Consider the following 15,132-nt stretch of genomic DNA (forward strand, 5'->3'; position numbering starts at 1 on the left):
TAAAGAGGGGGTGGTATGCGTGTCGTGACTAGGGGCGGAGGTTGGGACTAGAGCAAGGTTACTGTTGACTATCTCTCTGTAGCGGAGAGTGGCTGGTCTAAATGGATTAATTGCAACCGTGCGTATAGGCTGTTCTGTCTTCGTGACAGAGGAGCATGAGGATTCATAGAAAACGAGGAGGTCTGCTATTTCGTCCTCCGAGAGTTCCAGGGGGCTGGTCATAGCAGGGGTAGGAATGTAGGTTAGGAGGAGGGCCTGTACTTCATCCTCTGTGAGGTAGCAGGGCTGCCTTTGAGGGCGTTGGTGTCTCAGGGATTGTGTGAGTGGGTGAAGAGGGGGCTCCGTGTGAAATGGGGAGGGGGGTACTGTGAGAGCCGTATATTCGAGAGAGTAAGCTCGGTGAGTTGCAGGAGGTTTTTAGGTCCATGAAGGACTTGTGGAAGCTCAAGGTTAATTCAGTAGCTTTGCGGTGGAGAGTATCCAAATCCCTAAGAGAGGGGTGCTCTTGCGGGCAGGGGGCCAACGATGTGAGGACGAATCTGGTGGGGAGAGCAGGAGGCTTAGTGGAGTGGTTAAGACGATCAGAAGCATGAGTTTCCATATCCCCACGGTAGGGAGGATTAAAGTTGGCGGGTTTAGGGAGGCTACTGATGGCTTGTGCTGGTGAACTGGTAGACGGGCTAGGGCTTCTAGCCCGTTGGGTTAAAGAGGGGGTGTTAGGATCTCGAAGGGGAGGGATCAGAATGTGGGTTGGGAGGTTGGTAGGGAGGATTTGAGGTAGCGGGTTTAGGGAGGCTACTGATGGCTTGCGTTGGTGACCTGGTAGATGGGCTAGGACGTCTAGAGGGTTGGCCTAAGGGGAGGGGGGTGAGGGGGGTGTCAGGATTCGTAGGAGAGGGATGGGAATGTAGGATGGAGGTCGTGGGTGGGGGCTCGTCACAATTGGTAGGCTCTGGATGCATAGTTGGGTGGCTCGGACGGCCAGTGTTGGGAGTTGTCTTGGAAGGCTGGTGGGAGGGCAAGTTCTCTTGGAGGTTTTGGCGGGGGAAGGTGCAGGGGGAGCGTGTATGAAAGGGGGTCATGCACATGTTTTTAAGGAGAGGGAAGAGGTCCGCAAATTTGTTAAGGTCTTTAGGTGGAGCTTGGATCAGGATGATGCCGCTTTTATAGAAGTCATTTTAAGAAGTATATTGAAGGAAACGTTGAATGCTCCTTTAGTCACACTCATTATAATACAACTTTTGCAACTTTAGGTACAATTTTGCACCCTTACTGAATATTTGGCAAGTGAGGGTGAGACAAAGAAATATCACTACCTAAAACCTATTGACTTCCGACCCTGCCCAATAGTACCCCAGTCCCTTAGGTACCATATACTTTTATCATGTCTGCACTTGCACATATATGAGCTTCAGGGGCTTCTTCCGTAAACCTAAAAGTTAATAACTGGGCCTCTTAGGCTACAAAGCAAAAGAGGCATTGAAAAATCTGAATCAGAACCAGAAGAGATATGGTCCCATGAAGACTGTTGTACCCTTTAGTCTCCTAGATAGCCTCATCTATTAACTGGTAGCCAGAGGAGGAAAAAATTGCTGTAAGGTACTACAAAACCATTAACTTATTTATTTACTAGCAGCAGCCCGTCCAGACGTTGTCCGGGTATGAATTGCTGCCGGCCAGTAGTATATTGTTTTGTAGGATTTCGTTTTGATAGCATTTCTTATCTGTGACAGGCCTGTGAAACGCTCCGATTCACAGTGCACTGCTGATGCACTTAAGAGTGCGCGTTCAATAGTGTGTGAACTCGAGTTTCCCTACTTTCTTTTTCCTTGCAATATTCTATAGCGCGAACTCAGCAACATCGCATGAGCACAATTTACATTACAGAAGAACACATTCATTTGTGGTAGGCACAGGGAGACAAAAAAGATTTGCCTGGAATCACAGGATGTTGCGCTGATGCCAAGATTCAAACGTAGCTCCCCAGCTCTAAAGTTCGCAATTCTAGAACTTGTGGCGGGAGGTGTGTCTAAAAGTGTATTTCGGTGCTGGCCATCAATGAGAGAGACCTGTGCATTTTTCAAACGGGTGGTGAAAAAATATGAGTATGTTGCTGGAGATGTGGGCCGTCGTGCCACCAATGTACTTACCGGAGGAGGGTAAACACCCATTATTCCGCAACTTTCTTTCCGCATACCATCACTCCGCATACTTTCATTACAAAAGTACCATGACTCCGCAATGCCATTATAACACATGGCATTACATTTTATATGCTTTTACCACACATACATTTACAACGAAATTCGTTGTAAATGCATGAATGGTAAAAGTAGGTTTTTTTATGTTTGGATAAGGTAAGTATGGGTATAGGGGTATATGTTTTGGGGTACTGAGGTATATGTTTTGGGGTGTGGGTATTTTAAGGGTTCAGATATAGTTTTGGGTTATGGGGTACAGGGGTAGTTTTAGGGTTTAGGGATAGGTATGGTTTTTGGGGTGCAGGGGTATTTTTAGGGTTCAGGGATAGGTTTGGGTTTGGGGGCATAGGGGTATTTTTAGGGTTCAGGGGTAGGTTTGGGTTTTGAGGTACAGGGGTATTTTAAGGGTTCAGGGCTAGGTTTGGGTGTTGGGGTACAGGGGTATTTTTAGGGTTCATGGCTAGGTTTGGGTTTTGGGGTACAGGGGTATTTTAGGATTCAGGGGTAGGTTTGGGTTTTGGGGTACAGGGTTATTTTTAGGGTTCAGGGCTAGGTTTGGGTTTTGGGGTACAGGGGTATTTTAGGGTTGTTCAGGGGGTAGGTTTGGGTTTTGGGGTACAGTGGTATTTTTAGGGTTCAGGGCTAGGTTTGGGTTTTGGGGTACAGGGGTATTTTTAGGGTTCAGGGGTAGGTTTGGGATTTGAGGTACAGGGGTATTTATAGGGTTCAGGGCTAGGTTTTGGGGTACAGGGGTATTTTTAGGGTTTAGGGATAGGTTTGGTTTTTGGGGTACAGGGGATATTTATAGGGTTAAGATGGGTTAGTGTTTAAGGGTGTTGGGGTATTTTAAGGAGTACGGGTGGGTTATGATTATGGGGTGCAGGGGAATTTAAAGGGAGCAGGGTGGGATTAGAACACGATGTCAGACATGGCATGAGGGGTGGAACGTACCACACGCCCCCAGCGTTTGTCACGCCCCCAGTACACGCCCACAGCACAACGCAGACACGCCCACAAGGGACTACTTTGCTGGCACGGTTATTTTACCTTTTAAATGTATATGGTGGGCATCTGCATAGCCTATGTCCTTCTGCTGCAACTGCCCTTTCCAACGCTGTATTGGATGTTGTGATTGGTGCTGTGGTTCCTGAGATTACCCGCCTTCAAGGTTTGGGGTCTCTCTTTATTATATTAGTATAGATTTATTTTGTGTTTTATAGAGCGCAAACTTGACCTGTGAAGATATCAGAGCGCTTTACATGGTATACAGTGATGAACAAACAAAAGGTTTAAAGTGCAGAAATATACAAGATCAACATGTAGGGTTACAATCACCGTGATAGTCTGTAAGAACAAAGGATCCATATGATCTCGGCATGAGGAGTTGGTGATCTGGTAAAGCGGTAGTCTTGGATTAGTCAGGCACGATGTGGTGGTTGCGGGCAGGCCCTAGACGAGGAATTTACCCATGAGGAAGGTTTTGGCCTCGGTTTTGAAACGTGCTAGAGAAGGGATTCTTCTGATGGCAGGTGGGAGAGAGTTCCAAATTCTTGGTGCTGCTCCGGTGAACGCCTTGTTGTAGGTTATTTTTTTCTGAAAGGAGCGCGGTTGGAGCAGGAGGTTTCTAGCGCACCGGGAGTTCCTGCTTCCTCCGGATATCACTAACTTCTGTGCCAGATAAGAAGGGGAGTTTGTGTATAGGGCCTTGTAATTGTAATTGTAATTGTAATTTATATTTATATAGCGCATTATCACCAACGGTCTCTAAGCGCTTGCTTTGGGAACCCGTCCTGGTTTTTCCCTGTGAGATAACCCGTACTGGGCACCCCCAAGGTGAAAGACAGGCATCCCGCCGCGGGGGGCCATAGTGGAGATTAAGCAAGCTATTGCCCGGAGTTGCAGAGTGTGAACCCGTGATTCGAGCAGGCACCGAAGCGAGAATTATCGAGTCCGTGGACATTTGGGCTCAAGACCCTGCCGCGTCGGGAATTGAACCCTGGTCCCGGGTCTGACCTCTGCTTCATGGTCTGCCTCTTCTAACCATTGAGCCACACTTCTTCTTGTGTATAATGCATGCAAGTTTCAGCTGAATTCTGGCCTCTAGAGGGAGCCAGTTCAGCGCTTTTATGTGTGGCGAGATGTGGTCGAACTTCCTGGTGCCTGTAAGAAGTCTGGCGGCCGCGTTGAGGCAGGCTTTTAGAGGCACTAAGGAGATCTTGGGTAGTCCTGTGAGGGTGGAACAGCCATATTCCAGTCTAGAGATGACTAGTGCTTGAACTGCCATTTTTAAGTCAGGAGCATCGATGAAAGGCTTCAGCTTCCAAAAGGTAGCTCAAGTGGAATCTGGCTGCTTTAGCCATTGAGTTAATGTGGTCTCGCATGTTCAGGTTGCAGTCGAGGATTATGCCCAGGGATTTGGCAGAGTCCACAATGGTCGGTGGGAAGTTCAGGGCTGTGATGGTCTTGATCCACCTTTGAAACTCTGGGTTGGCTTTTGAAGGGGAGATTAGGAGAAATTCAGTTTTCTTTGCAATAAAATCTTGCCAAATAAACTCTAGTCCAGAATCCATTTTGTTATTCCCTGAAATTGGATTTGTTTTTTTGCTATATACTAACACTGGGTTGTCTCATATCTCAAGAACTGCAAGTGTTGGACACTTGAGCTTCTACTATCCTTACTATATTGTAGCTGTTATATTTTTCTAATGGTGCATTAAAGAAGTATTACTTTTCATAGACATATCTCTAGCTAGACAATGTTTGTGTGTTTTGTACACCACTGTATCTCAACCCAAAGCTCAAATCACATCCCCGATTAAGTTTCATTTGCTAACTTGACTAACACTTGAGAATGCAGGAAAGAAAGGGAGCCTTGGTTAATGATTGCAAGCAACAGTTTTCAGGGACGAGACACAAAGAGGAGCTGTGACAATATAAGATTCTGATGGATTGAGAAAACCACATATCGCAGCTGTGACTAGGATGACTGTACAGAAAGTGAAGAACTGATGCTGGCACTTGATATTTCTTAAATGGCCTGTAGTTCGTGGTCCAAGTTAATACGAAAGAACAGTGAAGGAAAGCAGCTCTGGCATAGATTTTGAATCCTCTCTTCTCTAGCTCTCCCCTCCCCCCAAATCTCTCTCCCTTTTTGTTTTTCTCTCAGGCCCATTGTGCCTGTTGCAATAAACCCTAAGGAGCTGTAGAGTCTCTTTGACGGGCCAGTGGCAGCGTTTGCTCTTAAAAATTGACATCCAGTAGACGCAGCTCACCTAGGAAATGCCAGATTGATTACTTCACAGTTTTCAAAGTTGTAATCAACATAGGCATTTGTACCACACCTTGGGATAGCCCTCAACTTCGCTGCATATAATGTCTCTTCACAACTGAAATGCAGGTGATTTCAAACTCTTTGACTGCCCTCTCTATTAGGTCATGTAAATTCAAGATCATCTGATTAAGATGTTGTGGATTGTAGGAGGCTTGCTGCGGCATATTTGTCGCACTGTTCCCCGCATGCTCTATTTGGGTACTTCCCCATATTCTGGAGCACTTCCATCTCTATCTCGTCCTCTTCCCGGTCTCCTCTCTTGGGCAAACCTGTCTCTAGGAGTTCAAAGACATCTTTAATTTGGGTCGTAGCAGTAGATGGGTGCGGACTAATTTGGAAGGTTTGCACCAGCAAAGTCTTTTATATCCTCTCTGATGTCATCAAAGCATTTGCAGGTTTGGTTTTAAATGATATAGACAGGCTACAAAAATTAACACTTTACAACATCACCAAATGTGTTAACCAAGTAGATTTCTGCTTCATTTGGTATTGATAGGCACAGCCATTCAGGTCATTTATAATGTAATTGTTCTAGGCTACAAAAAGATGTATGTTTAATAGAGATCCTTATAAATACTGGTGGAATTGCTTAGCACATCAAATGGCTCTATGGAACATACAATATTTTAAAACAGAACATATCATATATCATACGTTTTTTCAATTAAAGCAAACTCAAGGATTACTCTCCCAAAAAAAAAGTTCATTTTGTAAGATTGTTTTCTAATTATGGGGAATATTTTTCGAGACCCAAAAACCATAAGCGCTTGCAAAACTCAGTGAGCACTAGACGCTTAAAGTATAGGCTGTCTTCCAAAAAACACTGCCATTTACTTTTACAAATTATTAACTGCTTTACAAATAAACCATAAAAAAACGAATTTTGCAACTACACTAGAATGTGATGAATTTTGCACTTTAGGCATCTGTGACTCTCTTACCTCACAAACCAATATGCATGTTAAATATAAAGGGTGCAATGTATTCCTGTTGTAAGAACCGGGCTCTCTATAAGGGTTTCTGCTCCTTCAGGACAGCACAATAAAATGACACCTATACTCAGGTCTTACACAAACGTGTTTACAGAGTACATGGGAGGCTAAGTGTAAGAGAAGGAAAGAGAGAAGTGTCAACCTTTTGTATAAGGGGGTGACCAACATAAGAGGGTGACCACAAAAATATAGGATGTGAATACAGGAAAAGGGGAGGGTAATAAAGAGTAAGTACAACAACTGAAAGCTGAAAGGTCTGTGTGAAGAGAGGAGGGACATTGAAAACTGTCTTTACCCACATACTGTGAGTTTAGTAAATGCCACATCCCACCTCTCAGTTACTACAGGATACCATAAAGTATTACTGTATATTGCACTGGTCATCTACGAAGACGAGAGTAGGCGAGCAGTGTGAAGGAGAGGCAAAGGGAAGTGAGGAGCTTAAGATGTGAGGTATTAGGTTTAGTATAAATTGTTGGGCATGATGAAGGGCAGATTCACATGTAAGTTTGTCCTTCCACTGCCACTCTTAGTTTGCCGCGCAAACAAATGATGGACGGAATGCTGAATAAATCATACATTCATCCCCAGTCAAGGGATCTGGGTTAAACCCCCTATTCTTTTGCTCACCATGCCACCCCAGTTTAGACCCAATCATATGCAAAACAGTCTTGACCCTGTGCTTCATGGGAACAGTCCAGACAAAACTGCCAAGCCAAGTCCTCCCTGGACCGGAAACAAGCATCCTGGGACCGGTTACTGGGTATTACCCTTCATCGGCCAGGCTAGCTTGAATCCAGTGGCACCGTGAACACACGTCTGGGCATACCAATCCCACCTAGGGTGAAAAGTGCTACACAAACAAATGGTGCAGGGTTAAGACTGATTTGCATTTGGCTGGGTTCAAACTAGAGAGGCATGGGGAGCAAAAAAACGATGGATTTAGGCCCAGATCTCTCTACAGGGGTGAATGTATGACATGGTTCTGCATTCTGTCCATCATTTGTCTTTTTGCATTCTCAGTTTGCCGGCATACACTGAGTATGCAAGTTATGACAGTCTCAGTTAAGGCTAGCAGATGAAGTGATGGCATTAACAGGCCACTTCAGTCTTCTTTTCTCCGAGGTTGGTGAATTGAGTATTACATTAGGCAACCTAATACTGACACCCTTTATTTACATCTCCTAAGCCAAGGTATGAAGCACTATATAAAAACAGGTTATTCTGTGACAGATGTGCTATTTCTTAAATCTTTTCAAGCAGTTAGGTGGCAGTCTGCTCCAGCCGCCGCCAAACCGGTTACATTCCTAATAGTATCTAAGCAAGAAATACAACATTCGCAAAAAAAGAAGGTGCAAACACGATGTATTTGAGCACATTAAACATAAAAGGAAACATGGGAGATTAAGGGAATATTACATGGATAAATTTAGCATATGAAAAGAGACCACAAAGGGAAAATGAGATTAACTTCTTGAGTCGATAGACAAAAAAGTGGTGAATCATGCTAGAACCAACATGATGCCATGCTTATTTGTTACTGCAGGATACTGTAATAATAATTCTAGGTAAGCAAGAAAACGGAAGACAAGGCATATATTTGAAAAGATACGCGTAGATGTAGGCACATGTGCACGAGCTAGTAATTTCCAGGCGACTATGCTCGGACCTAATCTGACTCAGCTGGTAAAGGGCCCTACACACCAAGCAGGCCATACCTTGACCTTGTATTTTCTAATCATCCCGGCCTTATTATTCTACCTGCTTTACCTCTCATTTGGTCTGATCATTATTTGATCCCCTTTGAGTTGACCATACAAAAGTCCTCTGGCTTCTCAACCAAAGTCAGGGACCACGATAGAAAATGGCATAAGGTCACGTGTACTGCCCTTGAACCTACTTTCACTAAGCTTATTGGGCTGCCTTCCAATGATTTGAATCTAGATGTATCCAAATTTAACTGGTGTCTCTCATCTTCTATTGATCTAGTTGCCCCTATGCTACCACTAACCTCTTCAAGATCCAAACCGTCTGCTCCTTGGTTTTCACCGGATCTGCGTAAGGAAAGGAGTAGATGCAAAAAATTGGAACGTGATTGGCGACGGTCATATGATCCAGCCGCCAAAATCCTTTATAGAACTGCCCTTAAAACTTCCAGAAACTTAAACGCATTACTATGAAGTATCATTTTGCAGAGAAAATTAAGGCTGCCGAAAATTCGTCAAGAACCTTATTTAGGATTATTAAGGAATTTTCTAACCCCCCAGCCTTGGCCTGCTGACGGGCTTTCTGACTTTTTCCAGGAGAAAATTCTTAATATCTCGTCCTCATTTAATCAGAACAGGGCTTCCCAATTGCCTGACTTTAAATCCACTCATGAGGAAACATTTGTCTCATTTAAAACCTTAACGGCGGAGTACGCTCTGTCTCTGTTACACCGGTGCAAATCGGGTTCACCCCTCGACCCGGCCCCTGCACAGGTACTGGGCCGCCTTGCCCCATTGTTGATTGGCCCGCTTCTTGACATCTGGAACTCTTCACTACTCTCTGGCGTATTTCCCTCCTTATGGAAACAGGCCATGCGGATTCCAATCCCAAAAAAATGTAGACTCCGACCCATCACTCTTTAGTAACTATCGGCCTATATCCCTCCTCCCTAAACCAGCGAAAATACTAGAGAAAGTGGTGCAGGAGCAACTGGCTGAATATTTGGAATCTAAGCAACTACTACACGCTTCCCAATCCGGCTTTAGGCCAGGTTTCAGCACTGAGTCTGCTCTATTAGAGGTATCGGAGTCCATACGGGAGTGCGTGGATGGGGGCGAGGAGGCCATGCTGGTCCTCCTCGACCTATCCGCGGCTTTCGACACCGAGTCGCATGACATCCTACTGGATAGTTTGCGCGATATCGGTGTTGGGGGGACACCTTTGGTATGGGTAAGATCCTTTCTGAAGGGCAGATCGCAGCAGGTTTTTCTCCGGCCTTATGTATCATCAGAAAAACCTCTGCTTTGTGGGGTCCCACAGGGTTCTTCACTCAGTCCCCAGTTTTTAAACGTTTACCTGACTCCTTTGGCAGAAGTGGTGGAATCCTGGGGGGTCAGAGTATCTCTTATGCTGATGACACACAGCTTGTATTTTCCTTTAGAGACCACTCTGACGGCAACTTGTCTAACTTTCAAAACTGCCTTGTTAACATCTCCTCCTGGATGACTACCAATAAATTGAAGCTCAATACGGACAAGACCGAGGTCCTATTCTTCAATCAGAAATCCCCTCCTCCAACTACGCTGTGGTGGCCCGCAGAGCTAAACCCCCCACCGGCCCCAGTTCAGGCTGCTCGTAATCTGGGTTTTCAATTTGATAATGCTCTGTCTTGCAAAAACCCAAATTAACAAAGTCACCGCAGCTTGTTTTGCCAAACTTCGGATGATTAAGAAAATCTTGCCTTACCTCCCGCTTGATTCTCGGAGGACTGTTGTTCATGCCTTAATCACTTCCCATTTGGATTATGCCAACAGTTTGTATGTAGGATCCCCTGTTTACCTGATTAAACGGTTGCAGATTGTGCAGAATGCTGCTGCTAGGCTGATTTGTAACATCCCATATCGCCATTCCATCTCACCATATCTGGTTAAGCTGCACTGGCTTCCGGTGATCTAGTGCATACAATTTAAAGCTCTGGTTATTGCCTTCAGGGCCCTCAATGGCCTGGGTCCTGCCTACCTGAGAAATAGGCTCAAACCTGGCCATTCCTTACGTGCCCTCAGATCAAACCACCTTCGCCTTCTTTGTGCTCCCCGCTTTCGTCGTTCTAGAATGGGCGGCCGTGCCTTTGCTGTGATCACTGCAAAGTTTTGGAATGGCCTCCCTCTAGACCTTAGGCTCACTACATCAGAATTGTCGTTCCGAAGTAAACTTAAAACCTGGCTGTTCTCCAAAAGCTAGGCCACGCTGAACTACTCTGGTTGTCTGTTGTCCGCAGCGCCGGGACACCCCCGTTGGGGGTAGCCGCGCGCTTTACAAGCTTCAAATAATAATAATGATAATATATTTTTTTTAAAACACAGTCTACTAACTACATAGGTTGAAAATGGGACACAAAGCTAGAGACTTTCCTATTTGCACAACTGACAGTTCTGATTCTTGTGAAAGAACTGCACAATCAACGGAAGTAGATGGCAAGTAGTAAAAGGACCATGACAATGTGCTTTTCTTTCATGTCTCATTGGAAGCAGACATAGGAAGAGACAGGAATCTCAGAGTACAACAGAAGCAGCTCTGGGCACTTGCCTTAATGTGCCGGTTCATGGCCGTAGACTGGGCTGCTCGGACCAAGCCCTCCAGCTCAGCACCACTGAAGTTCTTCGTCTCCGTGGCCAGTTCATTAATATCTACTTCTCCAGCTAACAATTTGTGATCTCTCATCTTTGCTGTGTGAATATGAAGGATCTGAACACGGCCCCTTTCATCCGGTAAACCTGTCGGGTTAGAATAAAAGACGAAAATGAAGCAGCTTCTTAAAAACATCTTTACACCTAAGCTAGGCCAGAGTGCTGCTAAGAGCAATAACAGCAGATCACTTTCAAAGTCAACATAATTAGGCTTATTAGCTCAATTACTGGGCTTGTTTTGTGGACAGAGGTACCCGTTTGCAAATGCATGTGAGACAACTTACAGGATATCACACATAACACTTGATCCAACTGTATCCATCCTTAATACCTTCTATGGGGGCCATATATTCCCCCTGCCCCCATCCCCAAGATATAACATTGGGAAGCGTTCTTCCTCAGAATGGAAAAGTAGGACATCGTTCTGAAAAACAGGCCAAGCTCTTTGAGACACGTTGCATTGGAACTTACTCTGGTCCACAGCAGGAAGATAAAGTAAGGGTTATTTAGGTAGCTAAGTTTGACTCTATCAGTGAGGACGGGAACATGAAGGGGCCTGAAGATGGAAATTCCACTCGATCTCTTGTGGGTGAGCCCTTCAACATGGAATCAAAGCATGGGCAGGTGTGGAAGAATAAATATCCTCCTCACCATGTAAATATTCAAGGGCAAGGGGCTGTGAACACTCATCACCACTTTTCAGAGTGTCCAAGTGTCCTTGGTGCAAAGGATAAACTCCTTCTCTCTCACTTGAGGTAGTTCCTTCAGAAACAGTTAGAGAAGACTATCTAATAAACAGGCAATGGAGACATATCTCACTGTTGGTTTGGATTATCTATCCATAGAGGTGTCCACATAAAACTGCCCTTCTCCCTGTAACACAGAGCAGGCGTAATCCCCTTAAGAAGAGGTTAGGACATAAAACCTTACCCTTTAGCTGCTAAAAGTGTACTTCCATTACATATTCCTACACTATCCCGTATAACTTTAATCCATAGAAAGTTATCAACAAAAATGTAAATAAACTACTAATATACTTACCTATTTCCATTTTCACCTCCAACCTTCCGGGTCTGAGTAAGGCTTCATCTATCAAGTCTGGCCTATTGGTCATGCCTAGAAATAACCATAGAAAACTGGCATTTAGAGATTTTACTGTAAAAAGAGACATACATGTCAAAGACAACCATCATTTTAAAGGGCACAACATTAAATAAGAACAGAAAACATAATTTTCCAATGTGGCTGTATTTTCTTGTTTATATACTTGTATCCCTTCAAGTTCTTGCCGTAATGGAACCTCGGCATCTTATTGTCTTTAAGTGCACCAGAATTATAAGGCTCGAAGGGCGAGGATAAAGAAAGTAATGCCATGAAGATATGCTTGACACCTCAAATATTAACACAAAGTCCTCAGGAAGGAGGCCTTTTGGAAACACGACTTGACCAATCACATTGTTGATGACTATTAAACTGCATATGTATAAAGACAACCATAATATGGGTAATTTTAAATAATTGAGACATGAGCAGCTCATCTAAAAAAAGTTCTGAACATATCTAATGATATATAGGAGTTGTATAAAGCTCTGTAGAGTTACTTCAGAGGGTTTCATGGATTACAGTAGAGCTTGTTAGTGGGGTGACACTAGAATTAAATCACACAGGGTACCTGACCAAGTCAGCAATTCTTTGCTCGCAACCGCTCTTCATTCACATATTTTCAGGGTATTTTATTTCTATTATACAAGCCACGCTTCCTTCTTGGACCAGAACCACAATAGTAGATATTTAAATATAAAAGTGAGGTTTGATAATGTGAGAAGTGAGATGATAAATCTAACAAAATAAGTTAGGACAATTAGACACACATTATATACATAATTATGCTGTCTCCATTATTATACAATCAGATCTCAGTAACTAATACGTCTAACATCACGGATTATCAAACACCATTAAGGATGATACAAGAGAAATACCAGGAACCTGAACAGTTCAATGCCAAGTATTCAACAGTGGTTATTTAGACTGTGAGTCATCAATGGATATAATGCATATTTGATTATCTTTTAACTGGAAAGCTTTTTCGGCAGGGGCAAAATTTACCTTATACTGGCGTGATCTTGTGTAATTTTGCGTTACGCTTGTTAAGTAAAATTCCTGAAATTATGATATTTATGACATGTTGCGTAATTATGCTCCATTCATTGCAAAAATGTAATGCTGAATTTGCTAATATGGAAATGACCAGAAAATAGGTGGCTTTTGTTTACGGCACTTCTGTTTTGTACGCTATTTTTTTAGAAAGTGAAATGCATCCTCGAGTCCAAAATGAATGACACATTTTGCACTAAAATATAGCACCAAAGGCCACTTTTCTATTTCACGTAATTGCGCAACATTTTGATGATATTTTTCATAATAGTACAAAAGCAAATTATGCGAGTTTCGCACACCCAAACTTTATACCTCTATATTTAAATTCACAACACCTCCCCCCCCGCTATCTGGCGTAATACCAATGTATTCATCTGTGGAAAATTTCTGTTGAGCTATTTGTTACCACCTAGTTTTATGGAAGTGGTGTTGTTTTCAGTGACTCTAGGTAAAACAAACTTGCCATCCAGACGATATGTGGGAATTAAAGGTAATCTGAAATGTGTTGAAACCAGATAAAAGGGGAGAGAGGTATGCACGATTCTTCACCTTGCTAACGTTATCAACAGTGAAATAAAATGGCTGCTAAAGAGTTACAGCAGTAGACAAATATAAAGAAGTTGGTGCGAGGATGGCGTAGATTGAATCAGGAAATATCTATGATAAGGGTGTGATTAATCGGACATAGTTTGAAAGAATGAGGCAAGGTGAGGAACTAGTCCTGGAAGATGGACATTTCTGGAGTTAATTCAAGTTATAGGTTGTTGCCAATAAAGTGAAAATGAGTTTATGTATATTGCCATGTGGAAGAGAAAATTGAACAGTAGAAACTTTGTTACATGCATGTAATCCTAGTTCTGCCTCATAGTTAGCTTCACTCCAGCCATGAACCTAGAATACTCCAGAATGCCTGCGGATAACACTTCATAACTAAAAATCAACATATCGATGTGGAGAAGGTAATAATCTCTCACTTCTAATTTATCAAATGCAGGCATAAACTTCTTAGTCTTAACAGGCAACATACTTCCCTAGTTCTTTATTTTCAAATCAGTAGCACATAACACAGCATTACAACATGAAACCAAACATGCTGACCATACTAATGCCAAAGAAAGTGTATAAAGAGAGAAAAAATATAGATTGATAGGCTGAATGACTAGAGAAGTTAAACATAGGCTGTTTCTTTAAAATCCAGCAGTTTCAATCTCCCACCATCCTTTGTACATGCAGCTGCTTCTCGGCTTCTTCTCTTTTAGAGGCAGTATGCTGAATTTGCTAGCAATGTAAGAATATATATGTGCACCATTCAAAATAGGAGACCAGGGAGGAGACAGCGTTGTTTATGACTTCAGTGAAGATACCTACAATATAGAACTAGAAGTACAAGCAACATTTTGTTCTTAATTGTAGAATCTTCACTGATAGACATAAACAGAGAGCAGAACAGCAAGTCCATCGTGAAAAAACCTGCGGGCTCTTATTTTGAATGGCAACACAAACCTGGAAGCTTTGTAGTAATCAACAGCACTTCGTGCAAAAAGATCTAGAAGCACCATTTAAAAATTAATGATTGGTGAAAGTTCGGACAGATTTGCACATAACTGTAATACAAATATCGAAAATTTCACAGCCAAGAAGCTGCTTTTCCTCATGTGGAATGTGCTTTCGACTTACAAGGTAGTGGCTTATTAGTCAGGTGATGGCATAAGGAGATACAAGAAACTATCCATCTGAAAATAGACTGCTAGGATGTTACCAAATCAGAATGGCTATGAACATTGTTGAGAAAGAGTTGATTTGACGTCTATAGATCTTTAATTCTGTCCTAGTAAACGTTTAAGACTCTTAATATACTTAGGGCATTAAGCAGTCTTTCTGTTGAAGGGTAAGGAATATTGGTATTGACATTGTCTAATTAATATGAAAACGAAACACACATTTCTGAAAAAAAGGATGTCTGTGTCCTGATGACTAGCCTATTTGATGAAAAAGTGTAAGGTTCCACTGCAGAGAGAGCTTGAAACTTGCCAACTCTGAAAACTGATGTAAGG

At 43.0% G+C, this 15,132-nt stretch overlaps 1 protein-coding gene across 1 annotated transcript in view; it reads right to left on the bottom strand.

Annotated features, from left to right (window-relative positions):
• Positions 1 to 15,132, bottom strand: part of NSF (N-ethylmaleimide sensitive factor, vesicle fusing ATPase) — a 696,320-nt gene that overhangs the window by 226,170 nt on the left and 455,018 nt on the right. The window contains exons 11-12 of the mRNA XM_086923839.1: positions 11,960 to 12,034; positions 10,818 to 11,005 (exon numbers count right to left, since the gene is read on the bottom strand). Of these exons, the coding sequence (XP_086779965.1) occupies positions 10,818 to 11,005; positions 11,960 to 12,034 (263 nt within the window). The remainder of the gene's footprint in view (positions 1 to 10,817; positions 11,006 to 11,959; positions 12,035 to 15,132) is intronic.

The sequence above is a fragment of the Lissotriton vulgaris genome, chromosome 5, assembly GCF_964263255.1.
Source record: "Lissotriton vulgaris chromosome 5, aLisVul1.2, whole genome shotgun sequence".
Classification (NCBI taxonomy): Eukaryota; Metazoa; Chordata; class Amphibia; order Caudata; family Salamandridae; genus Lissotriton; species Lissotriton vulgaris.